Consider the following 26,048-nt stretch of genomic DNA (forward strand, 5'->3'; position numbering starts at 1 on the left):
TTGAGTTAGATTTTGTGCCCAGGAGAATTTAGCTACTAATAATGGATAGAGATCACTTCTTTGTTAAGATTTTTAGCGGGAAATAAATACTACTGCCTCCCTATTATGATACGATATGTCATAATAACATTTTTTTAAATCCGTTATTTATTAGTATTACAAAAGAATTTGATTCGAATAGATATTTATAATTCTTTTTATTTTTTAGATATGTTTTTCTTAAATCGATTATATAAAAAAGTTATATTCAATTTATTGAGGTCGTTTATTCATGATCAAACTCTATTCTTCACTTATCTAAAACTTCTGGCATGAATTTATATCTATTCAAAACTCTATTTGAGTCAGCAAAGATTGACTCTTTATATATAAACTCCTGGAATCTCTTTAGTCAAGCTATTACTGAGATAAAGGGATTCTACAAATTACTTGTACAAAAACCCGAGTGGAAAATAAAATAAAGAAGAAATTGAAGAAAGAATGACGTTGAATAATTGTTCCTCCGATGATCAAACAAATAACAGGGATGGTGATCTTTATTCTATGATTGCACCATATTATCCGAGAAACTCTCATGATAACAATTCTTCTACTGTCGTCAGAACTTCTGCAACAACTCCTCTCCACCAAGTTCCCCCGGTACTATTAATGGCGATTTCTCTCTTTGTTTCTTTTTTTCATTGTTTATTAATTTTTATCTCAAAGTTTTGTAATTTTTATTTCACGTCCTTTCTTCAAGGAATAATTATGATTTGTTTGATTTGTTTTTTTGCAATTTGAAGCGATATTGATGAATATTGACGTAAATAAGACCAAAGGCTCTAATCTGGGAGAGGAAATAACTAATCTACATTGAATTAAAACTGTGAAAGGAAACTAATTGATTGAACTGAATTTTTATAAACTGAACTGATTTTCATTGATTCAGTCCAAAAGAATCGAGCATAAAGTCCTGTCCTTTTGGACTTATTTTCAGTTAATTTTTGTTCAATTAAGTTAATTTCAGTTGTTATTATTTTCAGTTAATTTCAGTTCAATTGAGCCACAATACGTTTTTGTTTTACTTTTCTTGATGATTTTTTTTTGTTATCAATATGGATTTTTTTAAGGTAAATAAATTTTTCTTGTAAGGAGATCCTTCTTGTAATTTGTAAAAGTTCGATCCTCAATCAGTATGGACTTAAAAATTAGTACGTAGTCTGGTATTAAACCTATGCAATGCACGTATCACGTATGGTATAATGATACAATAAATCTTATCCATCGATACTGATTGATGATTTGCCCTATTTTATTTTTAATATTTTGCTAATAAATATTAAAGCTTCCCTAAAACCATACTAATCAGTTTATGTGTTTTTTTCTTTTTAAGGTTCGTAATATGGGTAAACCGCCACTCGGACTGAAGTTCAACATGACCAAAATGTTGAGTATGATCAATGCCGAAGTCCTTGAAGCACCTAATCATTCTTCTGCTGATAAGCAAACTGCTATTAACTTCAACGCTTTGTCTCTTACAATTGGTTCTTGGAAGGTGATTGTTATCTAGATTTCATTTTAGTGATTTTAGGTCTGTCTTTGGTAAAATATTTTTATCCCGGATTATTCACGTATTAATACTTATAATAGTAGTAGAAATTTTGAACATGACCTTTGTCCCAAAGTATGATACTTTCTCCGTTTTGAAATAAGTTCAACACTAAAAGATGGAGGTATTTCACTTATTTCAAAGCGTAGGAAACATATAACTTAATTAGGTTATTACTTCTCGTCTCTCTCAACATTATTTTGCAAAACTGTAACTTTGTTAGTTGTTGTTACAAACAGTACTAAAGTAGGTTTTAACCTAAAAGTAATTACAAAAGAAATTTAATCGTTGCTCTTGTTTCATGTGGTTATGTTTTCATGTCATAGAAAAAATCAAAACGTCACGCGGATATTGTCGTCAAGTGTTTTTTCAAGAAAAAGAAAATGGCTTTGGAACTTTTGGAAGGCAGTGTTAAAATCAAGATTGAGTTCAACTGGTGTGATATTGAAACTATGAGTGCTACTTTCCCAAGCAACGGCGGATATCTTTATATTAAGGTAGTGCTTTTTAAATTTGTGCAAATTGCACAAATTTTTTGTTTGGTCAATATATTTTTATTTCAACTTTATTGTATGCATATTTATATCTAATGTTTGTTTCCACCATTGAACCGTACGTGCTAAATTTATTGGAGACATGTGTCATGTGCAAATTCTTCTTGTGTCATTATTAAGATGAAATCTTTAGTAATATTTTTACTTATATGTGGCTTTTGTTTGATCTATTTTTCTCCTTATGACATTTTTAGCTGAAGAATAGTCCCTTATTCTTCCGTGAGGAGAATCCTCAGGCTAAGAAGCATACAATATGGAAATCAACAGAAGATTTTACGGATAGACAAGCTTCCTTATTATGGTATAAAATGCTCACATTATCTTTCTATCATATTTAATTAGCTTCATTTGGATATTAATACTTATCTAGTTTTTCTTTTCCATAGTATGTATGAGCTTAAATTCGAACCAGGTTTGTTAGAGAAGCATTATTGCAAGATAATGATAGCTGCTCCAGAGTCAAATTTGAACCTACTGCCTTTATTAGAAGATTCAAATGATGATCCCCAACTATCAATTACTTTCACAGGTGAAATTTCCGTATTTTTATTTTTATTGGTCTGTCAGAAGAGTAATACAAGTATAATAGAAAAATTTTGCTAAAAAAAACCTTTTAAAAGTACAATTCTGCGGAAAAAAAAACTTTTCAAAACAATATTTGCAAAAAAAACCCACAAATTTTTTGAAATGCATAAGGGTGGTTTTGCAGTTAATGGAAATAAGGGATTAAAGGAAAATAGAAGGGTTAACTCTGCATCTCAAAAACCACAATAGAAAATAGAAATATGTTTCATCTTGCAAAGAAATATAAGTTTGTGGTTTTTGTTTGCAAATATTGATTTAACAGTTTTTTTCGCAAAATTAACTTTAAAAAGGTTATTTTTAGCAAATTTTGCATAAAAATATTGTGTAGTCCAACGTATAAGATATTGTCCATGACTAATCTCGAATGAGTGCAGTTGTTCACACGTGCTCTCACTTTCCCATGGCAGATTACTTATCAAAGAGCCTTGTTTAATAATGATAATATTGGTCCTTTTATTAATACATTAAGTGGTTGTTTGGCGCAAATACAAATAGGAACATACACCTAACATGATACAGGTAGAGGATGGTATACCCTTTCCTAAACGATCTAGTTTTAGAAATCCATGATTTTAAGAAAAATGTTGTTATGTGTTTCCTTAAATTTTGCAACTTGTTTGAGAATCATTTTTTCAAATTTGAATTAAAAGGTACATTCGTTTAGTTTGCTAGACTAGATGTTCATTTACTATACGTCTTTTTCATTACCACCTATGTTATTTTATAATTGGAGATTCACATGTTCTTTAATTTTAAATTGTGTGTTCTATATGAATGACACATTCTTTCAGGTGCACAATGAGCATTAGTGCATAATCCACACTTGGGTTGTTTGGTAGAAATGGGAATTTAATTCCCATCGGTAGTTCTATTTCTTAGGTTGTTATTTCCCGTATGTAATTCCTAGGAAATGGACTATTATGTTTGCTCAATATCAAGGAAAGAGTTTACAAAAATTATTAAAAATGATGATCTAATTTTAATATGAAAGTAAACCTAGTCACTAAATGGATTAAACTAGTCATTTTGGGTTACAAATTGTGAAAAAAAAGTTATTTTGAATTATCAAGTGTTAAGTGTCATCAACCTTGTTGAGAGTGATATATTGATCAATTTAACCCCCGATTACATATATCATACTATGCAGATATGATATACATATTATATACAATTATGAGAAATTATTTTACACAATGAGTCAATATATATTAATATATGTAAAACTGTGAAACTACAAACTAGTCTAGTTTTTGAGTTATGTGTCACTTGATTTTATTTATAGTGCATTTTGTTTCATATTTTGCGTATTCAAATATTATTTATTGAAAATGTACATTTAGATACTACTTCGACATAATTTGACATGTGTTCATAATAATTCCACAAAATAATAGGGAATATTAAAGTAATTTTTTTCTAGTACCATCAACAATTTAATAACTCGTTAATGTATCAAGATTAGTCAAATGATACCAATGTGAAAGTAGTTCTTACGTATATAGTAATAGTACCCGTGATCATGATATCTAGAAGGACTTTTTCTTATATATATATGTATGTATGATTTTTTTGAGGTCTTAAATTCATAATGTCCCCTAATTAGCGATCATTGTTTTTTTTATGCAGGGGATGATTCTCCAAGCTGTAGCAATATGAACAACTATAGAAACGACTTTGGTGGAATTGGAAACACTCCATCATATTCATTTACCCATCCAAAGTGCTACAATGAATCAGGAGGAACCAATAATGCTGAATGATAATCTACTACTTCATGGAAATGATCAATCTGTCAACTACCAGTCACATCTGTATGATTATCAACAATATCCTCTTGTAGCAAGTACCGTCGATCAGGCGCCATTGAGCTCTGCTGATAATATGGCTCATTCTCGCGATGTGGGGTGTCAACAAATGGATGGTTATCAACATCATCCTCTCGTAAATACAGTCTATCAGGCGCCGTTGAGCTTTGTTGATAATATTGCTCAGCAGGTTGATCATACGCCTCATCCTCAAGCTAGCGTTATACATCCAAATTCCTGGGTCCGCCACTGCGGTGTGCAACATGAGCCAAGATACTATCATCCAAGATTGGATGATAATGTTGGTGGGCAGCAGGAACAAAGAGACTATAATTTAGGATTGGATGGTAGTCATGTTCATGGTCAACAGGGTTTATGACATCATATGGTTATGCGTAAAAGACTACACCTTATATAATAGTATATAGTATATACGAGTCCAGGGACGGATCTACTAAGTAACAAGGAGTAGCACATGCTACCCCTTAAAAAAAATAAAAAAAATAGGCTGGGAAAAAAACTTAGAACATAATATATACGAAATCTAGCAAGGTATTGTTGATGTATTGCTCTTGCCGCGGTGGTAAGTGCAGTATCACGAAGACAAGGAGAACTTAGGTTCGAGCTTGTGTTTAACATTTTGTTGTTTTTAGTTTGCTCTTTTGTTTGTTTTCTTTTTTCCTTTTTCTTTTTCCCTTTTTTTTTTTCCTTTTCTTTAATTTCTCCTATGCCCCAAATCTTTTCATTTTCTACAATTATACTTGTTAATTTAAATAATATAATACTTCATGTAATAACAAACTTTATTTTATTTGTAGTTGTCGTCTTTCATTATATTATATAGTACTCGTAGTATATAGTATATACGACGGTGAAGTTAGCAATTATATAGTACCGTCTTAGATATATTTAGGGCCATGTCTTCAACAATAACCATTACTATGAAGTTGATTATTAATAGAGGTTAGTTTTATATTTACTTTAATTTATTCATGATACCATAATTATGATCTACTTTTTTGTTTTCCCATCTTCAATTCTATATATATGCGTTAGTGTTTACGTGTTAATAATTAAAAGTTGAAGTTGTGGCTGATACTAATATTTTTTTTTTCTATTATTTATGTCCTGCATCTATTAAATGTTTACCTTCTACTTTCTTAAAGTATCATTCGAGTATTTTAAGCATCAAATTATTAATGTGCACTAGCTTTAGAAAGTATATTCATAGTTCTTCATACAAAAGTTTTGTTAATCAATTTTGGTTTATGAGTTGAAACAAATTCCACTTTCACAATGCATATGAATTTAGGAAATACATTGATAGTACATTTGAAGGTGGGTAACTGTAGGGAAGGAATGCAAGCCATCAAAATGAAGATCTCTGCCTCCGTAAACTGACTTTCACACATAAATTTGATACACACATGTAAGACTAACTATGATAGCTTCTGCATCTAAAAAGGACTTACTCATTTCTTGAAGAACTTTTAAAGCAAAGCCTTGTTTTCTTTGCTGACTCTGGGATCTATGAGTAAGTCCACGAATAATGAAGTAGTTTGAGCATCAGCTGTAAACCCTTCATTGGTCATAATGCTGACAAACTCCAAAGACTTGCTGACATCATTACTATGAAGAAAGCCCCTAATGATTGTATTGTAGGTGCAATTATTTAGAGGACACCCATCATTCACCAGTTTCTTTAATAGCTCGTTGGCATCAGTTAGTAGCCCTTTTTTACAAAGGCTTTTTATTACTACTCCCTCCGTTTCAATTTAATCTACACGCTTTAACATTTTACACTATTCACAAATTTCACTTTGACCATCATTTGTGATTTATACGCGGATAGATATATAGTCATGTTGGACCTTGTTAGATTCATCATAACATGTATTTTATTATTATGTAGTTTTTATAATTTTTACAAATACAAAACTAAAGATATATGTCCTCAAAGTTTTGCATTGGCATGCGTGAAAAGTGTAAGTGTGTAGATTAAATTGAAACGGAGGGAGTACATTATAAGTACGCACATTTGGAAGTAACCCATCTGAGCAAGTAAGCAATATCCATCTATTAAAGCATTATAAGTGATGATATCGGGAACCTGGCCTTCGTCAATCATGTATTCAAATAAAGCCCTAGCTTGAGCAACCATCCCTTCTTTACAATACATGTGAATCAACATGTTGTAGGTCTCCACATTAGCAGCTGTACTTTTGTCCAACATCTGAGTCAACATGTCTTCAGCATCTTGCCACTTCCCCAAAGTGCACATACCGCGAATTAGAGAATGATAAGTGAATACAATGGGGGAAATGCGCTTGGTTTTCATCTCCTGAAAAGTTGGAGAGCTTGAGGTAAAAGCTGGTCTTTGCAGAGACTATCAATGATGGTATTATATATGACAGCATCAGGCAGGTAATGGCCATGAAATTCCATAGCACTGAGCAACTTAAGAGCACCAACATTGTTTCCTCATTTGCAGAGACCTTTAAACATAGTCCCATAGGTAACAAGAGTGGGTTGGAAGCCAAGCTTGAGAGTCTAGTCGATCCAAATGAATAAGGCCATTAATGAAGGTAGTGATAATGACAATATTAGGTTGATGGCCCATTTTAAACAGCTTGGCAAGAACGGATCGGAGAACCCGAAATCAACACGGCTAGAGCGACAGTAACAATTGGCAAGGATGCACAGGGAATAATGATCGGGTGGGATGCCAGACAGCTAAAGCTGCCTTAAGAGAGATAACAGTGGAGAAAGGAGGGAAGGGTTTCATCTTACACATTGCCGTAAAAAGCATACATAAATCAATGATGGAAGGAAGAGGGTGCAATGAAATCATAGCATCAAAAAGAGAAAGGGGATGATTAGTGTGGGAAAACCCTAATTTACAATCTTGTCTCACAAAATTCAGCAACAATTGAGGTTTATCAACAAGATGAAGAAGATTTGTTGCATAATTTGAGTGAGAAAGTTGAAATTGAAATGGAATACCTGAAGTAGCAGTAGATAAGAGGGAAGCTACAATTGCAGTTTTCGGAATCATATGGGAGCACTCACTGATTTCACTCACTATATTCGGATGAAAACCTTAAAAATTAGGTATAACATTAAAACATCCACTATCATTCATATTTCATATGTTTTGCTTCTAAAGTTCTCAGTTGTCACCATTGAAATGTCTGGAAACAGTCGCTTTTTAAGGAGTTGGGCAAAATTCCTATTTCAACCCTTTTTCTCCCGTAGTCCCGTGTGGTATTAGTAGAGAAATAGCGATGTACTTTTTTGAATCCATTAAGAGCACGTTTGGTTCATGATTTTTGGGCTCTAAGAAATGAAATTCATTATCGATTCCCTTTCTTTTTGTTTGGTTCAATCCCTCATCAATCCATTACCATTAAATGAAATGAATCCATGAAAATATAAGATGTGAGACTTTCACCCGATCACGACAAACCTATCTTCCTGCTTCTAAATGAGAGATCAAATATTTTCAGCATATACACTGTAGCACACCAACATAAATAGGTGCCTATGATTGGCAAAGAAACGTGCTTCAACCGCAGTTTGATATATATGACGAAGCTGTCAAACCCACTCAAACACAACACTTGCTATGCACAAGAAACTGGCTTATGTAGAAGCTAGCAGAATTTAAAACATCCACCTAAACTACACAGTACATACAACGCTGGGAACTTGAAAGACGATAAAAACTTGGGCAGAACCTACACTATAAGGCTAGCGCGCCACTAGTTGATGTACTGTGAGAGCCACTTGAAGCCCTCTCCATAACCCATTTTCCTGACAATACTGCACATGAATACCTCCATAGGTCGGACATTGGAATCTGCCAGGTTAACCTTCCCCTTACCAGTGGTAAAGTTGCTCAGGCCCAGGTGATACCGTAGCTCATCTTCTGAGGCTGCATATGGTATGTCGATCTTGTTTCCTAAAATCAGGAAAGGAACATTGGCCAAGGCTTCATCGGAAAGGAGAGCATCCAGCTCCTTCTTGGACTCGGCGAACCTCTCCTTGTCAAAAGCATCTACCAAGTAGACCACCGCATCCACCTTCATTTCCAAGACTTGCATTAATTGGCAAATAGCATAATAAAACAAGTTGGAACTTAGATACCTAAATAAATGTCTGTCTGCAGATTATAATATAAGTAAACTGCCAATAAAGGGAGGCGCTACCAAATATTTCTGCACGACAATTTCTGCCTCCGATGATTCAAATAGACCCAATCATCTATTTGAAATGATGAAAGGCACTTAGTGGTCAGCTCAACAAAAGAACGTATATAAACTGGCAAACAACAAAAGGAATGAGCACAAAGTGGCTCAAACTTCTTCTGAAAAATGATCTATCCTTTTTATGGCTTATGAAGGAACCACTTTCTCAATAATCATTAGGGTAAAGGCTGCTACATACTATCCTAATTCAAATATCCAAGCAAAGGTGGGAGCTCATAATATGTTCTGACGATGATCTTATTATTGTTGGGCCAAGAAGCGACAAAGTTCCTGATGCCTTAAATGGAGTAACTCTGCATAAAGCAAAGATAGGATGCACCATGAAATGTTTCATATATAATTTTACAATACTTTCATGATGTAAAAGTATCTGCAAGTGAAAAATTAAGGGAAGGTCAGTTGAATGATCAAGACTAAGCCGCATGGTTAAATTGGACCAAGTACTGGCTCAGACCAGTATTGTTGATCCGGAGACCGTCAATCAGGTTCTAGAATAGTCTTCTCAGTTACAGGATCGGGCATTAAATTCTGTAAATATTAAGTTATTATGCTCCAAACATTTAACACAACAAATGTGGAACTTGCATGAGAAAATACTTAAAGAGCCTAATCCTTGAAGGGTGATAAGGACCATCATTATATGCAGAATCAGATAAGACTGGAACAATAAAAACCATAATTCTCCTTCACAGATGTATTTGCTCAAATAAGAGGATGAAAAACATGCCAGGGAAAGATGGCAAGCAATGCAATAGATAAACCACAGATGTCTCAATGCAATTTCCAACAGATGCTGATCATTAAAAGGCTAAAACAAGGATAAAGAAAGAACAAAACCCATCATCTCCCTCCACCCTCAAGCTCTTGAAATTTGTTTTCATATCATAAAAATACTCGATTGAATCAATGCACAAAAGGCACATTCAGGCCAGGGGCATCCGATTGATAAATATATTGATATCTGAACCAAACCAATAACAAACCAACTGAAAGACTAGCAATGACATAACAACCTTGAAGATATTGGCCTTCCTCCCATACATCACATATAAATTGACACTCTCATATGAGATTATGAAGGCTGAGTTGGTCTCATCCAATCAAATAGAGAGCAACAGACCAAATCTGCATAAACATCAACCCTTCCATTTCACATAAAAACCATTGATACAAGATAACTTGCTAACTCTAACACGTATCAAGACCTTCCAGTTGACCAAGTTGCCAATAGAAAAGATTTCCAAGACCCATTAAGCAGGATATTATGCTGAATAACTCACATAAAAAAGTCCATATATGGTTTAGGAAGCAGATTACCACATGTGGAAATAGGGGAACAGGCATACGTCAAAGAGATGCATCTTTAAACAGAGGACACAAGCAAGAGAGCTTCAAAACTGGACACAGGTAAGAAAGCTATAAATTTGAATTCACATAACACCTGAACAAACAAGAAGTGAATAGAACTATAGAAGATAAATTCCATGGCAGGGAGGCAAGAAATAAAATTAATGCAATAAGATTAATGGATGTCTCTAAAACCTCATCAAACTATCAATGCAATTTTCAATTTGGAAAGAATGTCCGGAATGTTACTATATAAACACACCTCAAACATAAAAAGGTGCCATCAGGGAACTCCCTATAACTCTATTGGACCCCATGAATCAGATATAAACAGAAACTTTTACCTGGGATTATAAAGGCCTACTAATAATTACCTTCAATTTGATCGCTGTGTAGCAACTAGCACCGAAATAATCAAACAAATTAAGCCCAAATCCATTACTCGGTAAAAGAAAACTAATGCACAAACACTAAACAAGAAACCAACACCTCCAAAAGCACCCAACAAGATGAAACAGTCCCTATATAAAAGCAGAAAGCTAGCAAGATAAACAACTAAACAAGAAGTAAGCCAAAAGCAGAGGATATAAATTTACTTTAGCATAGTAATCTTTCCAGACGCGGCGAGCAATCTGATGTCCTCCCAAATCAAAGGCCTTGAACTTGATTTTACCAATACTCAGTTCTTCAGATGTTGGATACTGAGTTGGCTGATGCTGAACCAATCTCTGTCATCAATTAACCACCATCCATACATACAAAACCCACTTAAATTTATTAATTCAATAGAAAATTGGTCTAAACTTAGCTTCATTAACTCATATAACTTCGAGTTACAACAAAAATATACGTTAAACACAACAATTTTACAAACACGCTGAAAATTCTCACTCCAAATTCTTGAATCTAGTGATGACTATTAAATCAAATAATCAATAAATTAACATATTCTTTTGTGATTCTTTTTCTGCAGTAATAAAACAACATAAATGAAAAGTAGTAAATTGAATATAGAAACAAACCTCATCTTTCAACATATGAAGTAAGGTGGTTTTTCCGGCATTATCAAGACCTAAAAACAAGATCTTCGCTTCTTTTTGCCATAATCCGAGTGAAGCAAGAACTCCGTAGAACCAATCGACCAAAAACATCGTATTTCACAACTCAAATTGAAAAACCTAAGATTAAAGATAATAATCACGAACACAAACACACACACTCACTCTCTTTGAGTGTCTGAACGAGAATCGATGGAATTGGAAAAGAGAAGATTCCAGAAACGATGAACAAACCCTAGAGGAGAGAGAAAATGAGTAAAGCAAAAGAATTACTCCGTACGTTCTTGCGAGGAAGACATTTAGGCTATGTTCAGTTCACCTTATTTTTGCTTATTTCAGATCTAATCAGATCAGATCAGATCAGATCAGATCAGATCAGAAAAAATAAGTTCAGATCAGATCAGATCAGAAAAAATAAGTTCAGATCAGATCAGATCAGATCAGATCAGACCAGATCAGATCAGATCAGATCAGATCAGTTCAGATCATATCATGCTTATATTTAAAAACTTATTATTATTAAATATCTTTCACTACATATTAATAAAAATTATAATAATTGAATATTAATAAAGTACTCATTGAGACGAATCAAACAAGACCCCACATGACTATATTTTTCTTATATATTGAGAAAAATCTAAAAAATTATCTCTTATTGTGAATAGTGTCAAGATTCTAAGTGACAAAGATAAAAAAAATACAAAGGGGGTATTATTATTTACTAGTACATTTGTTCAAAAGAATTATTATTATTGTTGTTGTTGTACTTATTAATTATTAATATTGGTAATTATTATTAATCTTATTGTTACATTATAAATGTCATTGTTATTATTATATTAAGTTATTTTGTTGTTATTAAATAATAGAAAATTAAAAGCCACGTGTTAAGAACATAAGATTGACGCAAAAATAAGAAATATATAAAATATGATATCTCAAATTCATGATAACGAAACTACTATGTTCGGATTACATTTCAAAATAAGCTAAGTGTGAGATACAAATTATAAATTTAGATTCGGTATACCTCTTCCTACCGAATTTCAAATCTCTCTAGCTATTTGAAGTTGCACGATATTTATTTATTTTTTGCTCAAGTCATAGTTGTTTGTATATCTTGTTCTATTTTATATGGAAAAAAAAGAGTTCAGTTTGCCGACTTCTCAAGTGTGAAACTTTTTTTAAGGGAAAGTGTGAAACATTGTATAAGTGCTCTTATAAAATAATGACTTGAGTTATATAATTATTTTTAGTAATAATAATAATTATGATTATAATAATTATTGTTGTTCTTATAATAATGATAATAATAATAATTATTATTAATAATAAAAGTTGTATAAAAGTTGTAATAGAAATAAAATGATAATAATAGTAACACTATAAAGAATATCTTATAATGTATTGCATAATTATGATTTACAAAGTAATAATATAATAGTAATAAATATATTTATAAAAGATAAGATCTTGTTGAAAAAATAAGTTCAGATCAGATCAGATCAGATCAGATCAGATCAGATCAGATCAGATCAGAAAAATAAGTTCAGATCAGATCAGATCAGAAAAAATAAGTTCAGATCAGATCAGATCAGAAAAAATAAGTTCAGATCAGATCAGATCAGATCAGATAAGTTCAGATCAGAAAATTTCAGGTGAACTGAACATAGCCTTAATCTATGTGCGCTTTTCAGCTAAAAGACAACCCAGAATTCAATTCAATTCAATAATAACCTCTCCGCTTAACCTCACAATTTACCTTTAATCTACTCTATGTAAAAAAATCCGACAAAGTAAAAGAATATGTAAATACTGCATATTAAACTTAAATAAACTGATAATGTTGTTATTCTTATTTAAAAAAAATAAGAGAGACAAATATGACCTAAAATATTTCCTTTTTATTTGAGAAATCCTTAAAATTCTCATAAGATCTTATTAAAAAATAAGAGAGACAAATATGACCTAAAATATTTCCTTTATATTTGAGAAATTCTTAAAATTCTTATAAGTTTGCACAAAATACACATGTGATAAACTACTATGCACATATCATAATTTTTTTTTGAGAGTTGAGATATGAATTTCATTAGTTTTTTTTGTTATTTATACGGTTTATTTATAAGACAAGTTCAGTTATGGCAGGGTTATTAATTAGACAAGACAAGTGTAGAAGTAGCAAGTTACTTAAATTCGAGTAGATCAAAATTTGTCGTGTAATGTCTAATAGGTTTTAAGAAGTTCTAACAAATTCTAATAAGTTCTAATGAATTATAGTAAGTTCTGACATTTTAGAAAATAAGATTCAATATGTTTTAATAAGCTCAATTCAGATATATTCAAGGAAAATAAGAAGAGAATACACCCTTGGTCAAGACTCAATGTAAGAGAGTTCGACTCAATTTGAGGTTGAATAAATACTAATGAGTCGAGTCGAGCATGATGTAAATTTGATTTAAAACTCGTGTAAAAAAAATGAAAAAAGGAAAGAAAAAAGGGAAATAGAAGAAAAGCGGAGTCAACGTCAAAACTTGCAAAGGTAAAAGTCAGATTTCAACCCAAAAGGTTTATTTTGACAAAACAAAGAAAGATATATAAGATTGTTTTATTTATAAGATTGTTTTTTCATAAAAATCAACATTTAAAAAGTTATTTATTTGTCACAAACTTTTCTCTTTATTTGGACAACCTTAAAATTTTCACTTGCCTGAAAGTGGATTCACTGCATTCCAACAGTAAAGAAACTCCCCATCATCAATCTGATTTCATTCACTTCTCTTCTTCAACTATCATCTTCAACAACATATTTTGGAACTCTTGCATGCATCTTTTACAATCTACATCCTACATCGAAACTCTTTGTAATTGTCATCATTCAACCAAATTGGTGTCATAGGCAACCGGAATGACTCTTCAAAGAGCCTCTATTTTGGGACTTGTTTTTATAGGCATAAAACAGCTGAACCGAATTGAATTGAACCGAACTGAATAGTGATATGTGAGAGTAAAAGTATTGTCCAGAACTGAACTAAATTGAACTAAACTAAAAATAAGTTGCAAAAATATAATCACATCTATGAAACAAAAGGAATCCCTCAAAGAGGTAATATATTTTGATAAAAGGCAAGCATGATGTGGACAGGGAGAGAGGTATCACAATAAATACACCATTACTATGAACATGCAGAAGCAGATGTCTGTAACTCTTCATATATAAGTCGGCATTGATGTCCTAAGTTCATACATGAAGAAAACTCCATTTCGGTACTTTATCCAGTAGCGATCATTCAACAAAACTGGTACATCTTTAAAGCTGTATGCTACCAATCCTAAACTAAACAGAAAATAGATAATAAATATGGAACATTCACCCTTCAGTCTTGAGTCTTGACACTTCTGATGAATAATGATTTGTCAGTATAATACAGCAAATTGTCTTATAGACTGATACATGATGCTTGATTTGTTATGGGTCCAACTTCACTATGCTTCCTTATACAGTTATACCTCTGTATCTGGGTCATAGAGCAAGAGTGAGGCTATGTGGAAAACGAATTTGTGAGCATGTGAGAGGCAATTTAGTAAATCCACACCATTTTATCTCTCTTGTTCTCCATTTAGCATTTCTCATGAAACTATCTAGTGTGGTTTCGGTTTATGCCCATCAACTGCAAAGTTTCTGGTGGCCACAGGCAGAGCCAAGCGAATTGCATCCATTTCAGGCTTTGCTTCGATTTGGCAACCCAGACGAGACCTAAACAAGTAATCATGGTTGAGGTCTATGACCAAAGAGAGGCAGCTAAATGAACAAAGTAGAGAATATAAAAACTCACGTTTCCGTGAGCCCGAAGGCCAGGTCCAACATATCATTTTCTTCATCAGTTGGGTCCGGTAATCTATTGTACTGATCCATATCCTGCCATAGAAGCAAATCAAAGTTTGAAGGCGTTGTGGTAAATGAAATACCAATAAGGGAGATATTGATTGCTTTACCATCACAATAACGTGACATGTCGAACATGCACAGGATCCTTCACATGCTCCTGAAAAGACAGAAAAAAACGAGTTGTTAAGTAGTACTAGAGAAGTCTGAGAAAAAAATTCACAGAACACTACTTGATTAAGAATGAACATGAAACTCTGCAAAAAAGCCACACTAGAAATTAAGTAGGCATATCAGAATTTCATGATGGTTAAGTGGATAAATCATCCATGTCCTTCAAAGAAGAATCAAGGACATAAGGGTATCAAGATAAGCAGAGTGCTAACCTTCTAACTCGATGTCATTTGAATGAGCAGCTTCTAACATGTTTGTGCCAATAGGAACTTTACAGTGTTTTTCCATTCCATCCGTTTCAACAAAGGTTACATTTATCCTGTAGAGTTACAAGCACAGCAGACAACAGAGTAAAAGAAATACAATTGGAGAGGCTGGTAAATTACATGTCTATGTTAACAAAGGATCCTAGTGGGACTACAGTTATTAATAGCATGTCCCCTCAAGCAGCAGCCGCACCCCCCCCCCCCAAAAAAAACAAAAAACAAAAAAAGCAGCCTCACCCCCCCCCCCCCCAAAAAAAAAAAAAAAGCACCAAACACGACAAAATTTAAAGATTTTGAGCTATATTAGCTATATGCGAGATATAAAATGCAAGGATACTTACGTTTGTTCCTCTTCATTTCCATCCTCGGATAAATCCCCCCCCCCCCCCCCCCCGGCACCAGACACAACAAAAAACTCAAAGATTTAGAACTATATTAGCTATATGCGGGACATAAAATGCAAGGATACTTACGTTTGTTCCTCTTCATTTCCATCCTCGGATGAATCAGCAGCAGACGTGGTACAAAAATATTGAGGCGTCTGCAAAATTGTCACATGCATATGTGATGTAAGAAGACACGAGAGGTCAAATAATACTGCCCTTATATCTTTTTAACTACATAAACAGCAGCAGAATATAATCTTCCAGTCCTCCTATTCTTAGTAATAAGCAAACTTACAATCTCCTGCATAGGGCCAGCACACAAGTTTAAATCTTAATCATCAATTAATTGCTACCAGCAGAAGGTAAATGAAGTTCTCCTGATCAGATTAGGTGATTGGAGTTAACAAACTACCCAAAACGTTAATCTTAGAACTACACTAACAGGAAAACTATCCACATATAGTCGACAGAACCACAGATCATGTAGTTCAAGGAAAGTGGAGCATATTATGTTTTCAGTGATTAACCATGAAACTTGAATAGAATGTCATCCATGTGGGGGCTGGAATTTATTTGAAAAAGTTCAAAATATTGATAGCGGATACCTGGGGAAGGAGCTGAAGCAACCGACTAGAAGATACATGTATATATGGAGTCCTTGGTATGCGAACAAAATGCCCTAGGAGAGTGAAGAGCTTGGTATCAAAAGCTAGACAGAAAACACTGTAATTGTACATCTTAATGGATGACTCACAATGAGTAGTTGAGTACTCTATCCACAAGCCAAATCTAGTCATAAACACTGAAAAAAATGTTTTTGCTATAGCTTTACTGTGAAACCAAACAAATGTATCTATGAGGTCTAAATATCTTAACAAACTGCCACGACAATTTCTTTTCGTTTTCTGTTTCTTCCTTCAAAGAATTAAGCTAATTTTACACATTCCACAGAATTACAACAAGATTCTTTTTTTTTTTTAATCCAAAGGAGGTACAGACACCAAGAAATTACAAGATTGACTCTCAAGCACATTCATGAAATTAGAAGGATTCTAATCATTTTGATAAGCAAAACCCACATTAAGTGCAGGGAACAAAAAGTGCACCAAGCAGCAGTTATTTGAAGCAGGGTAGAAGATCGTCGATGCGGTCGCAGTATCTTTTGCAATGACGCGGAAGCGGCTTGTAACAGATTAATGGAACAGAACGCAGTTAATGCGATGTGTATTTAAGAAAAAATCACATAAACAGATTTTAAACCCATCATACTTAAACATATTTTCGCTTCAAAGTTTAACAAGTATTACTTCAACATAATTTGACAATAACTATCATGTGCTTGGATCATACATATGGTGAATGAATAATTACTTAGAAAATGAGTGTTCAATCCTATTATACATTCAAACAAACGCTAGCTCGTCCACATTCCCAACTTGAATCCCATGTTACATTCTTCTCCCTTCTTTAGTGTGTGTGCGTTGTTTTTTCTACTTGCAATGTATGTTTTCGTTCTCTTTTTGGCCAATTCTAGCAACAGATGTCACAAAAGAAAAAAAGGTTCTAACGCCAGAAAGTCAGCATTACATAACAGACATTGTGGCGAGGAGGCCGTGAATTTCATTGTGGCATTACATAAAAGCATTTTGCGGAACGGCAAGTTTATAATAAATTACAGAACAAGCCTTATGCAACGAAACGTTCAAGTGCTTATTCCATGATTCAGAGTTACACAATACACCTTCTCTTCACCACCAACTGAATAGGTCATAGGATACAGTGCCGCCACATATTTCTGCTGATTCTTTTTGGACCAAGTAGAAGATGCTTTTAGAGTTCGTGTTGTGCTTGGTTGCCCAAAAAAGCACAGTAGGGGGGGTGGGGGGGATTACATTAACCAACATGCCACAGCTTTGAAATGCAAGTATTGATAAGAGTTAAAGACATCTGCCTTACACGATTAATATAAAAGTATGCTACTAAGTCTCCGAGCATCTAGCATATTATTCTCAATACCCCTAAAACAAATTGTTGTCTTATCAGCATTCTTACAGCATAAATTGTCTCTAAAGGAAAATTGTACTCCACAGGGATCATAACAAACTGCGAATTACATATAAAAGATACATATAATTCAGCTCAAGCATTTAAAAACAAGGCAAAAACAACAGCCTCATGTCAAATCTTAGGAATCTAGAAACAGAAAAGTGTGGTTTATCTATATTAAACATGAGAGTGATAGTATGACAAATTGTAATTATTGTTATTAGAAAATTGGAAATAACATGGAGGATTGGATACCAAAAAGCAAACCTCGAGTTAGTATCTTGACTGCCTGAGTTCCGAGACATGAAATTCTAGAAACCCACATAATTGTTGCGTGTTTCAAGTCACTCACAATCTGGAGGGGGAGGAACTTGAATGATTCAGCAAACCAACATATTAATATTTACAAGTTTTAACAGAGGACACCACATTAAAGTGGACAAATATTGCAAATTTCGCATGAAAGCAAACGCTTGCCAGGAAACTTAATATGGAGAAGCTCAAAAAAACGAAGGATTGTAACTTTTGGCCACAATCAAATTAGACGTCAAATAACAAAAGAAAAAAGAGTCAACATACAGATTTAAATACAAGAACTCCAAGAGAAAGGGGATTACTGGGGGGGGGGAGTGATTGCCATAGCTTGGCTATTACGCAGTTGTGCAGACAGCAGTCTTGCAGGATATTAGTGTTTCTGGGCCTGGAGATGCAACTGGTCCAGCAGTCATGTTCCAGGCTCCCCAAGTCTAGTTGCTGGCTGTTTTGTTGGAATACAAGGCGAGAGAAAGAGAAGTACAATTTTCAGGTGGTTTGTAGATTATGATTAATTTACTGTGAACTTTTGTAATGTAAATTGTTTACTGTGTTTGTAACTCTAAAGATTATATGTAAAATGTATTGAAGTGGAAGGAACGAAGAAAAATATTAAGGTTTCAGACTTCCAGTTTATATCAAAATCTGCTTCTTGACCTTTAGTCTGAATCGGAAAGAAAATGAGGGACTTCTGATTATAACGCATCTTTCAAGCAAATGAAAACATGTTCATATTAACATATTCATCCCCACCATGGATATTATTACAGATACAAGGAAACAAGAAAACACAAAACTATACGACATGGGTAAGACAAAGTACAACATCATTACAGGAAGTAGAAAAGCGCTTATAGACCCATCATTCGACATTTTCATATATTAGCAGAAATCCCCTAAGCGTGAAACCCATTATCATATGACATCATTGCAAAATGGATGAATTATACTTCCTGCATTTTTGGCAATATATTCTCTCTTTCTCTCTCCTATCACATGGAGGTTCTTTTTTTATCTATTTCTATCTATCTATCTTCTCTCCTTGAACCTTATGCACATTTCAATGTTGCGAATATTGGAAAACAGAGGAAGTATATTAGCTAATTATATATTTTGCTTTAACAACAAACATAGACAACCAGAAGCCTGATAGCATAAATCAATGCTGCCAAAAGAATTTGAGATTTCTAAAAATTATTGAGAATTCTTAATGCATTTGACAGCCTTGGCCAAAGTCTTAATACATTCATAAAAACCCATGACAACATAGAGCTCAAACTTGTTACAAGCTTATTACTAACCAGCAACCACATAGGCACTCCATTACACCCGATACCAGTTCAACTAGCCTTAATACACACTAGGCATCCAGTACTAAAGTATAACAAGTGATTATCCATTCAACTAGCCTTTGTACGCACTAGAAGTATATACATTCCAATGCTTATAAAAATATCCTGCTCGACAACTTAGGTGATATAAGCCATATAGGAATCTCTAATGTAAGTTTACCACATATATACTAGCTTAATATATGAAATCTACCAAAATTCATCCAACGGAGTGATGGACACTATCATATACATAAATTGATCCATCCAAATCATTATAGTTGCACTCTAACCATCCAAATTAGTACATACTCACGTCAAGGACCATACGCACGATGAACATGAAGCACTAGATTATATACACAAAGACTAATACCAATGAACATGTACCAATAAAGATGTACATTGTTCATTTGGCTTGTTATCCATGTACATTGTTCATTTCACTTGTTATCTATGTACATTTGGCTTGTTATTCATGTACATGTGCACACCATGCTCTATATGTGCACCATCTAAGCTTTGCTCTAACCATCGCAAAATTAATGGTTAAATTACAACAACCTAAATGTTCAATCTACATTTAAGCAACAAATAAAGCATTGACAATGTGAACATTATAGAATCAAAATTGTAGCAAAATAAGCTTCGAGATTAACATATTTATTATATGAAATTGCACATTAGGGCAAAGATGTAGATGATTGCACAAATAATCAACAAGGGGCAACAACTAAAAGCAATTTAAGATAAAAGTTTTTCACAAATGGGAGGTGAAGTTAATACCAGATAAATTGGAGAATTGATAGTTGAACTTGACTACTTGAGTGTAGTGGAATTTGAACGGGCTTTTAGGGTTCGAGGTTTTGCCGTCGTAGATAAGCAAAGTCGTCTTGGGCTACAAACTGACTGGGTTGTCTGCCGTGAGGAGTAGTTCGAAGAGTGAGATGAGCGAAAACGTGAGGCACAAGAGTTCGGCCTTCGTAGAGAGGGAGAAAAACTGAAACTTTCAGTGTTATACTTCCCCTCTTTATCTTTTACTTACACCATTAGCTTTTTTGCATATGTGGAGGAGCTGATTTAAAATTAATATCTCTAATTACATATATGTTAAAATTATAAAAAAAATATATATATATTTGAAATTTTTATTATTGAGACGAATTTAATAATACTTCACTTGACTTGATTCTGTTTTATCCGTTCTATAATTATTGTAACATATCTTAGTGAGGTATTTTATAAAAAAAAATCATGTGAGAATCAAATAGGATTTTCTTGAAACTATCCTTGTAAATTGTCATTCCCCAAAACTTGGATTCATTCAATCCGTGAGTGCATGACTACATATCATACTCAGTACTCCTTGTAAATAGAGAACCCTCATCGTAGAGGTAATCATGCATCGGGCTAGGAGGGTTTTTGGCCAAAAAACAGTGATTCGTTTTGGGTCAAGCCTCATCAGACCGAAATACCCGCGCCAAAATCCGCTAATTCCGGCAAGCCAAGCGACTTTGGGACGGGCCAAAATTTAGCCTATTTTTCCGTATTTAAGATGCTTGTTGGCCTGGATCTTTTCCCCAAAATCAAGTGGGGCCCGAACCGCAGGCTAACAAAATCATGCCCAAAACCCACCTATTTTTGGGTCGTGTCGGGCGAGCCCATGTTAATCTTTTCTACCTCATAGTTATTTCTCCTTTAGCTGGTCTACAACAAGTGGATCCTCTCTTCCCATCGACAAACACTATTCATTCTTCCCATGGACGTTTTGTCTCAAAAGTTATCTCACACAAAATGACATGGAGAACTGCAAGGTCTAAAAATTATTATATTAGCTCCTACTACTTGATCCTTGTAACATCCTTGTTACACCATATTATTCCTCATCTTTTTATTTTTTGCTTTGTATAATTGTCTTATGTGTCGATTAGGATAATTAATCATTTTATTTATTTAAAGGCTCATAGTGGTCGTTCGTGTTAGTTGGGATAATCCATCTCATTATTATTTAAAAATATGTTCGTAATTCAAATATATCAAAGAAATAGGTTTATACCATCTAATTTCTCAATGTAATGTTACGCAATGAATTACACATATATTAAAGATATTAGCGTATATCATCCAATAATATCAACTTATAGTGCATTCTGGTACACGTTCATTTATCACATTGAAAAAAGTTGTGAATGATCAAATTAAACTACAATAAAATAGTATAAGTGCATTTAGTGCTTTTAACGTCAATATTAATGTTAATATGTCTTCGCAGGCATCGCGTGCATATGAGACTAGTTTGACCTAATTGGAACTTACAGTCCTGATTGGACCCGATTGAAAATTATTTGAATTGAACTGAACTTATTGAACTGAACTGATTGGATGAAATTTATTTATTAAGGTGAATAGAACGCACCCTTAGTTTGTTGCATGAGATATTCATAACAATTAAAGTTGGGATTACTCCAAAATGATAATAAAAAAAAATGGACATTATGAAACATACTGTTGTTAGTTCAGATTGGTGCGTGGTTTGAAAAAAAAAAAAAATTATTTTATTTTGTTTAGATGTTCAATCCTTCACAATAATAATGAACAGACACTAATGAGAAATTGAGACAGCATGAATAGAATAGATAGTAGAGCTTTTTTCTCCTTCATACTTCCATTCTTTAATTTGTTTTTCAGTATCATTTTTTTACTATAAAATACTTCCTCCGTTTCTAAATAAGTGCAATATTTGCATAGTGTTTACCATTCACAGTTTAAACTTTAATTAGCTTTGGTGATTTAGGGTTTAGGAAAAATATAGTCATGTGGGATCTTGTTAGATTCGTCTGAATGTGAATTTTTTTAATATCAACTTTTTATAATTTTTACTTATTGATAATTGAAGATATTAATGGTTAGAATAATGCATTGGCAAACGTGAAAACAAGAAATGTTGCACTTATTTAGAAACAGAGGAAGTATTATACAATAGCTAAGTTAAGGAAAATAGAGATAAAAATGTCACGAATTGAATTTAGGACGATGCTGGGAAGTGTGAGATAGCTAGAGGTGGCAAACGGGTCATATGTGTTGGGTCATAGTCGGGTTAACTTTGTATTCGGGTTACGTTCGTATCAGGTCGGGTTTTTTCGGGCACATGTCTATGAGGTTTCGGGTTAGATCGGGTTTACAATCTCGCAAATAAATAAAACACATATAAGACTAATGAGAATAAATTAAATAATTAATAGATAATGGCTAAATCATATATTAGTATTTCATGATATATTTTTCTTAAATTTGTTTAAAAAGTAACTAATATGACAACTTTTCGGGTCAGGGTCGGGTTGTGGTCATCATTATTGGGTCAATTTCGGGTCGGGCAGATTCGGGTTTGGGACATAATCGGTTTCGTTTCAATTCGGGTTCGGTACGGATTATTTCGGATTTCGATTCTATTTCCAGTCGTTATTTTCGGATGAAAAACATATTTTAAGTTGGGTATTTCGGGTCGGGTCAACGGACACAAATCTATTTTACCGGCTATAAAGATAGCTATCATACCATGCGTGCATAATGCAACCGGTCTGGTGTTAGTGGTGAAAATGCGAAAGAACAAACATTGTTGTGAATGGATGTCAATTGTCAAGGCCTTAAGATGTCAAGGGCCAGACTCCAGAGCGATGCATCATGCAGAAAAATGTAAGCAATCACTGCGTGCTAAATGCGATATCCTACACTCCTAGTCTCCTATGGTCAAGATGCCAAAAAAATTCCTAATATGCGATGTTTGATCATGCATGGCATGCCGCGTGCTTGACGCGGACCATTCATTTTAAAGGTAAGAGTACAGCTTAAGGTTATGTTTAGTTTACCTTATTTTTGCTTATTTCAGATCTAATCAGATCAGATCAGATCAGATCAGAAAAAATAAGTTCAGAACATGCTTATATTTAAAAATCATTATATCTTTCATTACATATTAGTAAAAATTATAATAATTGAATATTAATAAAGTACTCATTGAGACGAATCAAACAAGACCCCACATGACTATATTTTTTCTTATATATTGAGAGAAATCTAAAAGATAAGATCATGTAATCATATCAGTTCAGATCAGATCAGATCAGAAAAAATAAGTTCAGATCAGATCAGATAAGTTCAGATCAGAAAATTTCAGGTGAACTAAACATAGCCTAAATCTTAATCAAATTCAACACATATAATTAGATGTATGGCATTTTTATTTAAATTAGCAAACATTCCATTTATTTTTTTTTATTTGAGCAAACATTCCATTTGATACCATCATATTTTGGGATTTTTTTATTTGGTATCTAATTTTTCTTTGGCCCTGTTTGGCAAATAGAGTTTAGCTGTTATAGTTTAGAGTTTGCTGTTAGATTTTTAACTTTTTGTTCAGCAGATTTGACTGCTGATTTGACAACTTTTTTTTATAAATGTGTTTGGTAAAAATTAACTGATTACTAAAAGCTTATTGCCATTTGTTTGTGTAAAATGACATTTATAGACATTTTAATACATATGGGTAGTATTATTATTAGAGGCAAAAAAGTCATTAAACATACTCCTACCTAATCCTCTAAAGAAAAAGCTCCTAATAGGAGCTTTTTCATTTTGAGAGTTTTCATTCCAAAAATCTCTTTTACCAAACACTCCTTTTAGAGTTTTTGACTAGTCAAAACTCTAAAAGTGGTCCAAACCTCTCTTTTTGCTCCAAAACTCTAATTGCCAAACACCCCCTTTGAATTTTATATGGTACCTAGACTACCTATTACCTACCACTGTTTTTTTTTTTTTTCAATAAGGAGAGAAAAACTTAAAATATCCTTGCAGATGAGAAGAGAAAAATCACGACAACAAGGAGGAAACGAGTACAGGAGCGAAGAGCAGAAGTGGTCCTTGTGAGCCATGAAATGCGCCGCCTGGTTGGCCTCCCTGAATATGTGAAATTTGAAAAACCCTGCAATCACTAAACCTACTACATACCACTGTAGTTTAGACTTATTGTTTATCATAATATTCTGTTAAACAAAACCTTAGTTGGGGGTTAAATAGGGTTACGAGTTTGTCTTGTTTTATGTAGTTAAGGTTTTAGGAGTCACTTTTGCGCTTAATGGTCATATTTTAGGTCAACATTGGTAAAAACAATTAGGCATTTTTTGACGTGCTAAATGAGTTTCTAGTAATTTTTTTTACCAATTCCGACTTCAAATTTGACCCGTAAGAGACAAAATGACTCCATGCTTTAGTCGTGCAATTATCGATGCACAAGGCACGTGAACGAGACATACCCTTAACCGTATTTAATCCCAAACTAATGTTTTATTTAATTGAATGTTACGGTAGAGAATAATTCCAAACTACATTAGTACCAAGTAGAATCCAAATAAAACTTGCTACTAGATTTTCAAAAAATCGCTAAATAGTTAACCGCTCCCAAGATAGATGTCTAATTGATTGTCTACTACCACAAACATTAATTTTATTTAGCAAACATCTTCATACTCAACACTTAGAGTTATTTTTAAAAAACTCACTAAATAGTTAAGCGCTCTCAAGATAGATGTCTACTAGTACAACTGTACAATCACTAATTTTGTCAAGTAGGAGTACACCTTAGTACCTTACAACATAAAATTTCAATCCTTAACTCCTATTTTAATAAAGAAGTTTAAATCTAGATTTACACTAAAATACATTTTGATTCAAAATGTTTAAATTTCGACCAAAAAAATGAAGAGAATGCTTAATATTCACAAGAAACTCTGTTGTATATTAATCTAGAATCCCAGATTATGGACCTCAAACTTTTGTCAAACTATTCTACATTCCATCATCGTGTGCCAATTACTTTGACAGTTTGGTCTTTAATCTAGGTTCTAGAATAGCAAGACATTCTTTTTCATTCATATTCCACTATAAAGTCATGTATCTTACTGGGAAGATGGCCAAAAAGCAAGTTGGTGAATTGATTCCCCTACTCGAACTGTAGAGACCTACCAAGTAATTTTACCAGCCTTACTACGTACTCTATTTTAAATAGATTTTGTGAGACTATAAATTAAACTTATATATATATATATATTATGCTTTTTTTTTTTTGGTGAAATAGGTGACTTTAATTAATTAATTAAGCTATTACAGCAGAGTTCATCCTTGTCTCGTCCAAGCTTACAATACAATCCTCATGATAGTCATCCATACAAAAACTAGGGGGAGTGGGGAGAAACTTAGTTACATTAATGATCCCATCTAGGTCCTCCGTCTTCTTTGCCAAAGCATCCGCTATTTTGTTAACCTCCCTTCTGCAGTGCATTATCTTGATTTCCTTAAAGCTCTTACTCAACTCCCTGCAATTTTTGACAACACTTGCAAAATGGTTAGTATGGGTCATCCCATGGGTTACAAGTTGGGTGGCTAC

At 33.4% G+C, this 26,048-nt stretch overlaps 4 protein-coding genes and 1 non-coding gene across 7 annotated transcripts; 1 reads left to right on the forward strand and 4 right to left on the reverse strand.

The window, feature by feature from the left end:
* The first annotated feature begins 480 nt into the window (after window positions 1-480).
* LOC104890689 (uncharacterized) lies at window positions 481-3,529 on the forward strand. Its single transcript, XM_048642377.2, has 6 exons — window positions 481-639; window positions 1,373-1,534; window positions 1,915-2,085; window positions 2,337-2,443; window positions 2,529-2,671; window positions 3,519-3,529. The coding sequence occupies exons 1-6, from the start codon at window positions 481-483 to the stop codon at window positions 3,527-3,529; spliced, it is 753 nt and encodes a 250-aa protein (XP_048498334.2).
* A 2,493-nt stretch (window positions 3,530-6,022) lies between these two features.
* LOC104890688 (pentatricopeptide repeat-containing protein At1g62914, mitochondrial-like) lies at window positions 6,023-6,813 on the reverse strand. Its single transcript, XM_010676267.1, has 2 exons — window positions 6,569-6,813; window positions 6,023-6,176 (listed from the first exon to the last, which is right to left on the reverse strand). Exons 1-2 carry the CDS (start codon window positions 6,811-6,813, stop codon window positions 6,023-6,025), a joined length of 399 nt encoding a protein of 132 aa, XP_010674569.1.
* Window positions 6,814-8,093: 1,280 nt separating this feature from the next.
* Window positions 8,094-11,510, reverse strand: LOC104890407 (GTP-binding protein SAR1A). Its single transcript, XM_010675882.4, has 3 exons — window positions 11,170-11,510; window positions 10,744-10,875; window positions 8,094-8,614 (listed from the first exon to the last, which is right to left on the reverse strand). The coding sequence occupies exons 1-3, from the start codon at window positions 11,296-11,298 to the stop codon at window positions 8,294-8,296; spliced, it is 582 nt and encodes a 193-aa protein (XP_010674184.1). The 5' UTR covers window positions 11,299-11,510; the 3' UTR covers window positions 8,094-8,293.
* LOC125497223 (small nucleolar RNA snoR83) lies at window positions 10,379-10,498 on the reverse strand. The gene has a single exon (XR_007273856.1). It is a non-coding gene; the product is annotated as a small nucleolar RNA snoR83 (small nucleolar RNA).
* Window positions 11,511-14,362: 2,852 nt separating the features above from the next.
* Window positions 14,363-20,709, reverse strand: LOC104890405 (uncharacterized). 3 transcript variants are annotated; one of them, XM_010675879.1, is made up of 9 exons: window positions 20,396-20,709; window positions 18,222-18,321; window positions 16,526-16,599; window positions 16,008-16,075; window positions 15,481-15,587; window positions 15,205-15,254; window positions 15,045-15,127; window positions 14,805-14,965; window positions 14,363-14,726 (listed from the first exon to the last, which is right to left on the reverse strand). In XM_010675879.1, the coding sequence occupies exons 2-8, from the start codon at window positions 18,289-18,291 to the stop codon at window positions 14,851-14,853; spliced, it is 567 nt and encodes a 188-aa protein (XP_010674181.1). In that variant the 5' UTR covers window positions 18,292-18,321; window positions 20,396-20,709; the 3' UTR covers window positions 14,363-14,726; window positions 14,805-14,850. The 3 variants fall into 3 exon arrangements, with proteins under 3 accessions (XP_010674181.1, XP_010674182.1, XP_010674180.1); XM_010675880.1 differs by having other exon boundaries at window positions 14,363-14,965; window positions 18,234-18,321; XM_010675878.1 differs by having other exon boundaries at window positions 14,363-14,965.
* Window positions 20,710-26,048: the final 5,339 nt, after the last annotated feature.

Source organism: Beta vulgaris, chromosome 4, assembly GCF_026745355.1.
Source record: "Beta vulgaris subsp. vulgaris cultivar EL10 chromosome 4, EL10.2, whole genome shotgun sequence".
In the NCBI taxonomy this organism is placed as follows: domain Eukaryota; kingdom Viridiplantae; phylum Streptophyta; class Magnoliopsida; order Caryophyllales; family Amaranthaceae; genus Beta; species Beta vulgaris.

Coding starts and splice junctions, on each gene's coding strand:
- LOC104890689 (XM_048642377.2), top strand. CDS start 481: ATGACGTTGAATAATTGTTCCTCCGATGATCAAACAAATAACAGGGAT. Junction 640..1,372: donor CTCTCCACCAAGTTCCCCCG/GTACTATTAATG, acceptor TTTCTTTTTAAG/GTTCGTAATATGGGTAAACC. Junction 2,444..2,528: donor AGACAAGCTTCCTTATTATG/GTATAAAATGCT, acceptor TCTTTTCCATAG/TATGTATGAGCTTAAATTCG.
- LOC104890688 (XM_010676267.1), bottom strand. CDS start 6,813: ATGTGCACTTTGGGGAAGTGGCAAGATGCTGAAGACATGTTGACTCAG. Junction 6,177..6,568: donor CAGATGGGTTACTTCCAAAT/GTGCGTACTTAT, acceptor TACAATCATTAG/GGGCTTTCTTCATAGTAATG.
- LOC104890407 (XM_010675882.4), bottom strand. CDS start 11,298: ATGTTTTTGGTCGATTGGTTCTACGGAGTTCTTGCTTCACTCGGATTA. Junction 10,876..11,169: donor TTCATATGTTGAAAGATGAG/GTTTGTTTCTAT, acceptor AATTGATGACAG/AGATTGGTTCAGCATCAGCC. Junction 8,615..10,743: donor GGAAAGATTACTATGCTAAA/GTAAATTTATAT, acceptor TTGGAAATGAAG/GTGGATGCGGTGGTCTACTT.
- LOC104890405 (XM_010675879.1), bottom strand. CDS start 18,291: ATGTGGGTTTCTAGAATTTCATGTCTCGGAACTCAGGCAGTCAAGATA. Junction 16,600..18,221: donor AACTCGAGGTTTGCTTTTTG/GTATCCAATCCT, acceptor TCACTCTCCTAG/GGCATTTTGTTCGCATACCA. Junction 15,588..16,007: donor GGAAATGAAGAGGAACAAAC/GTAAGTATCCTT, acceptor GTAACTCTACAG/GATAAATGTAACCTTTGTTG.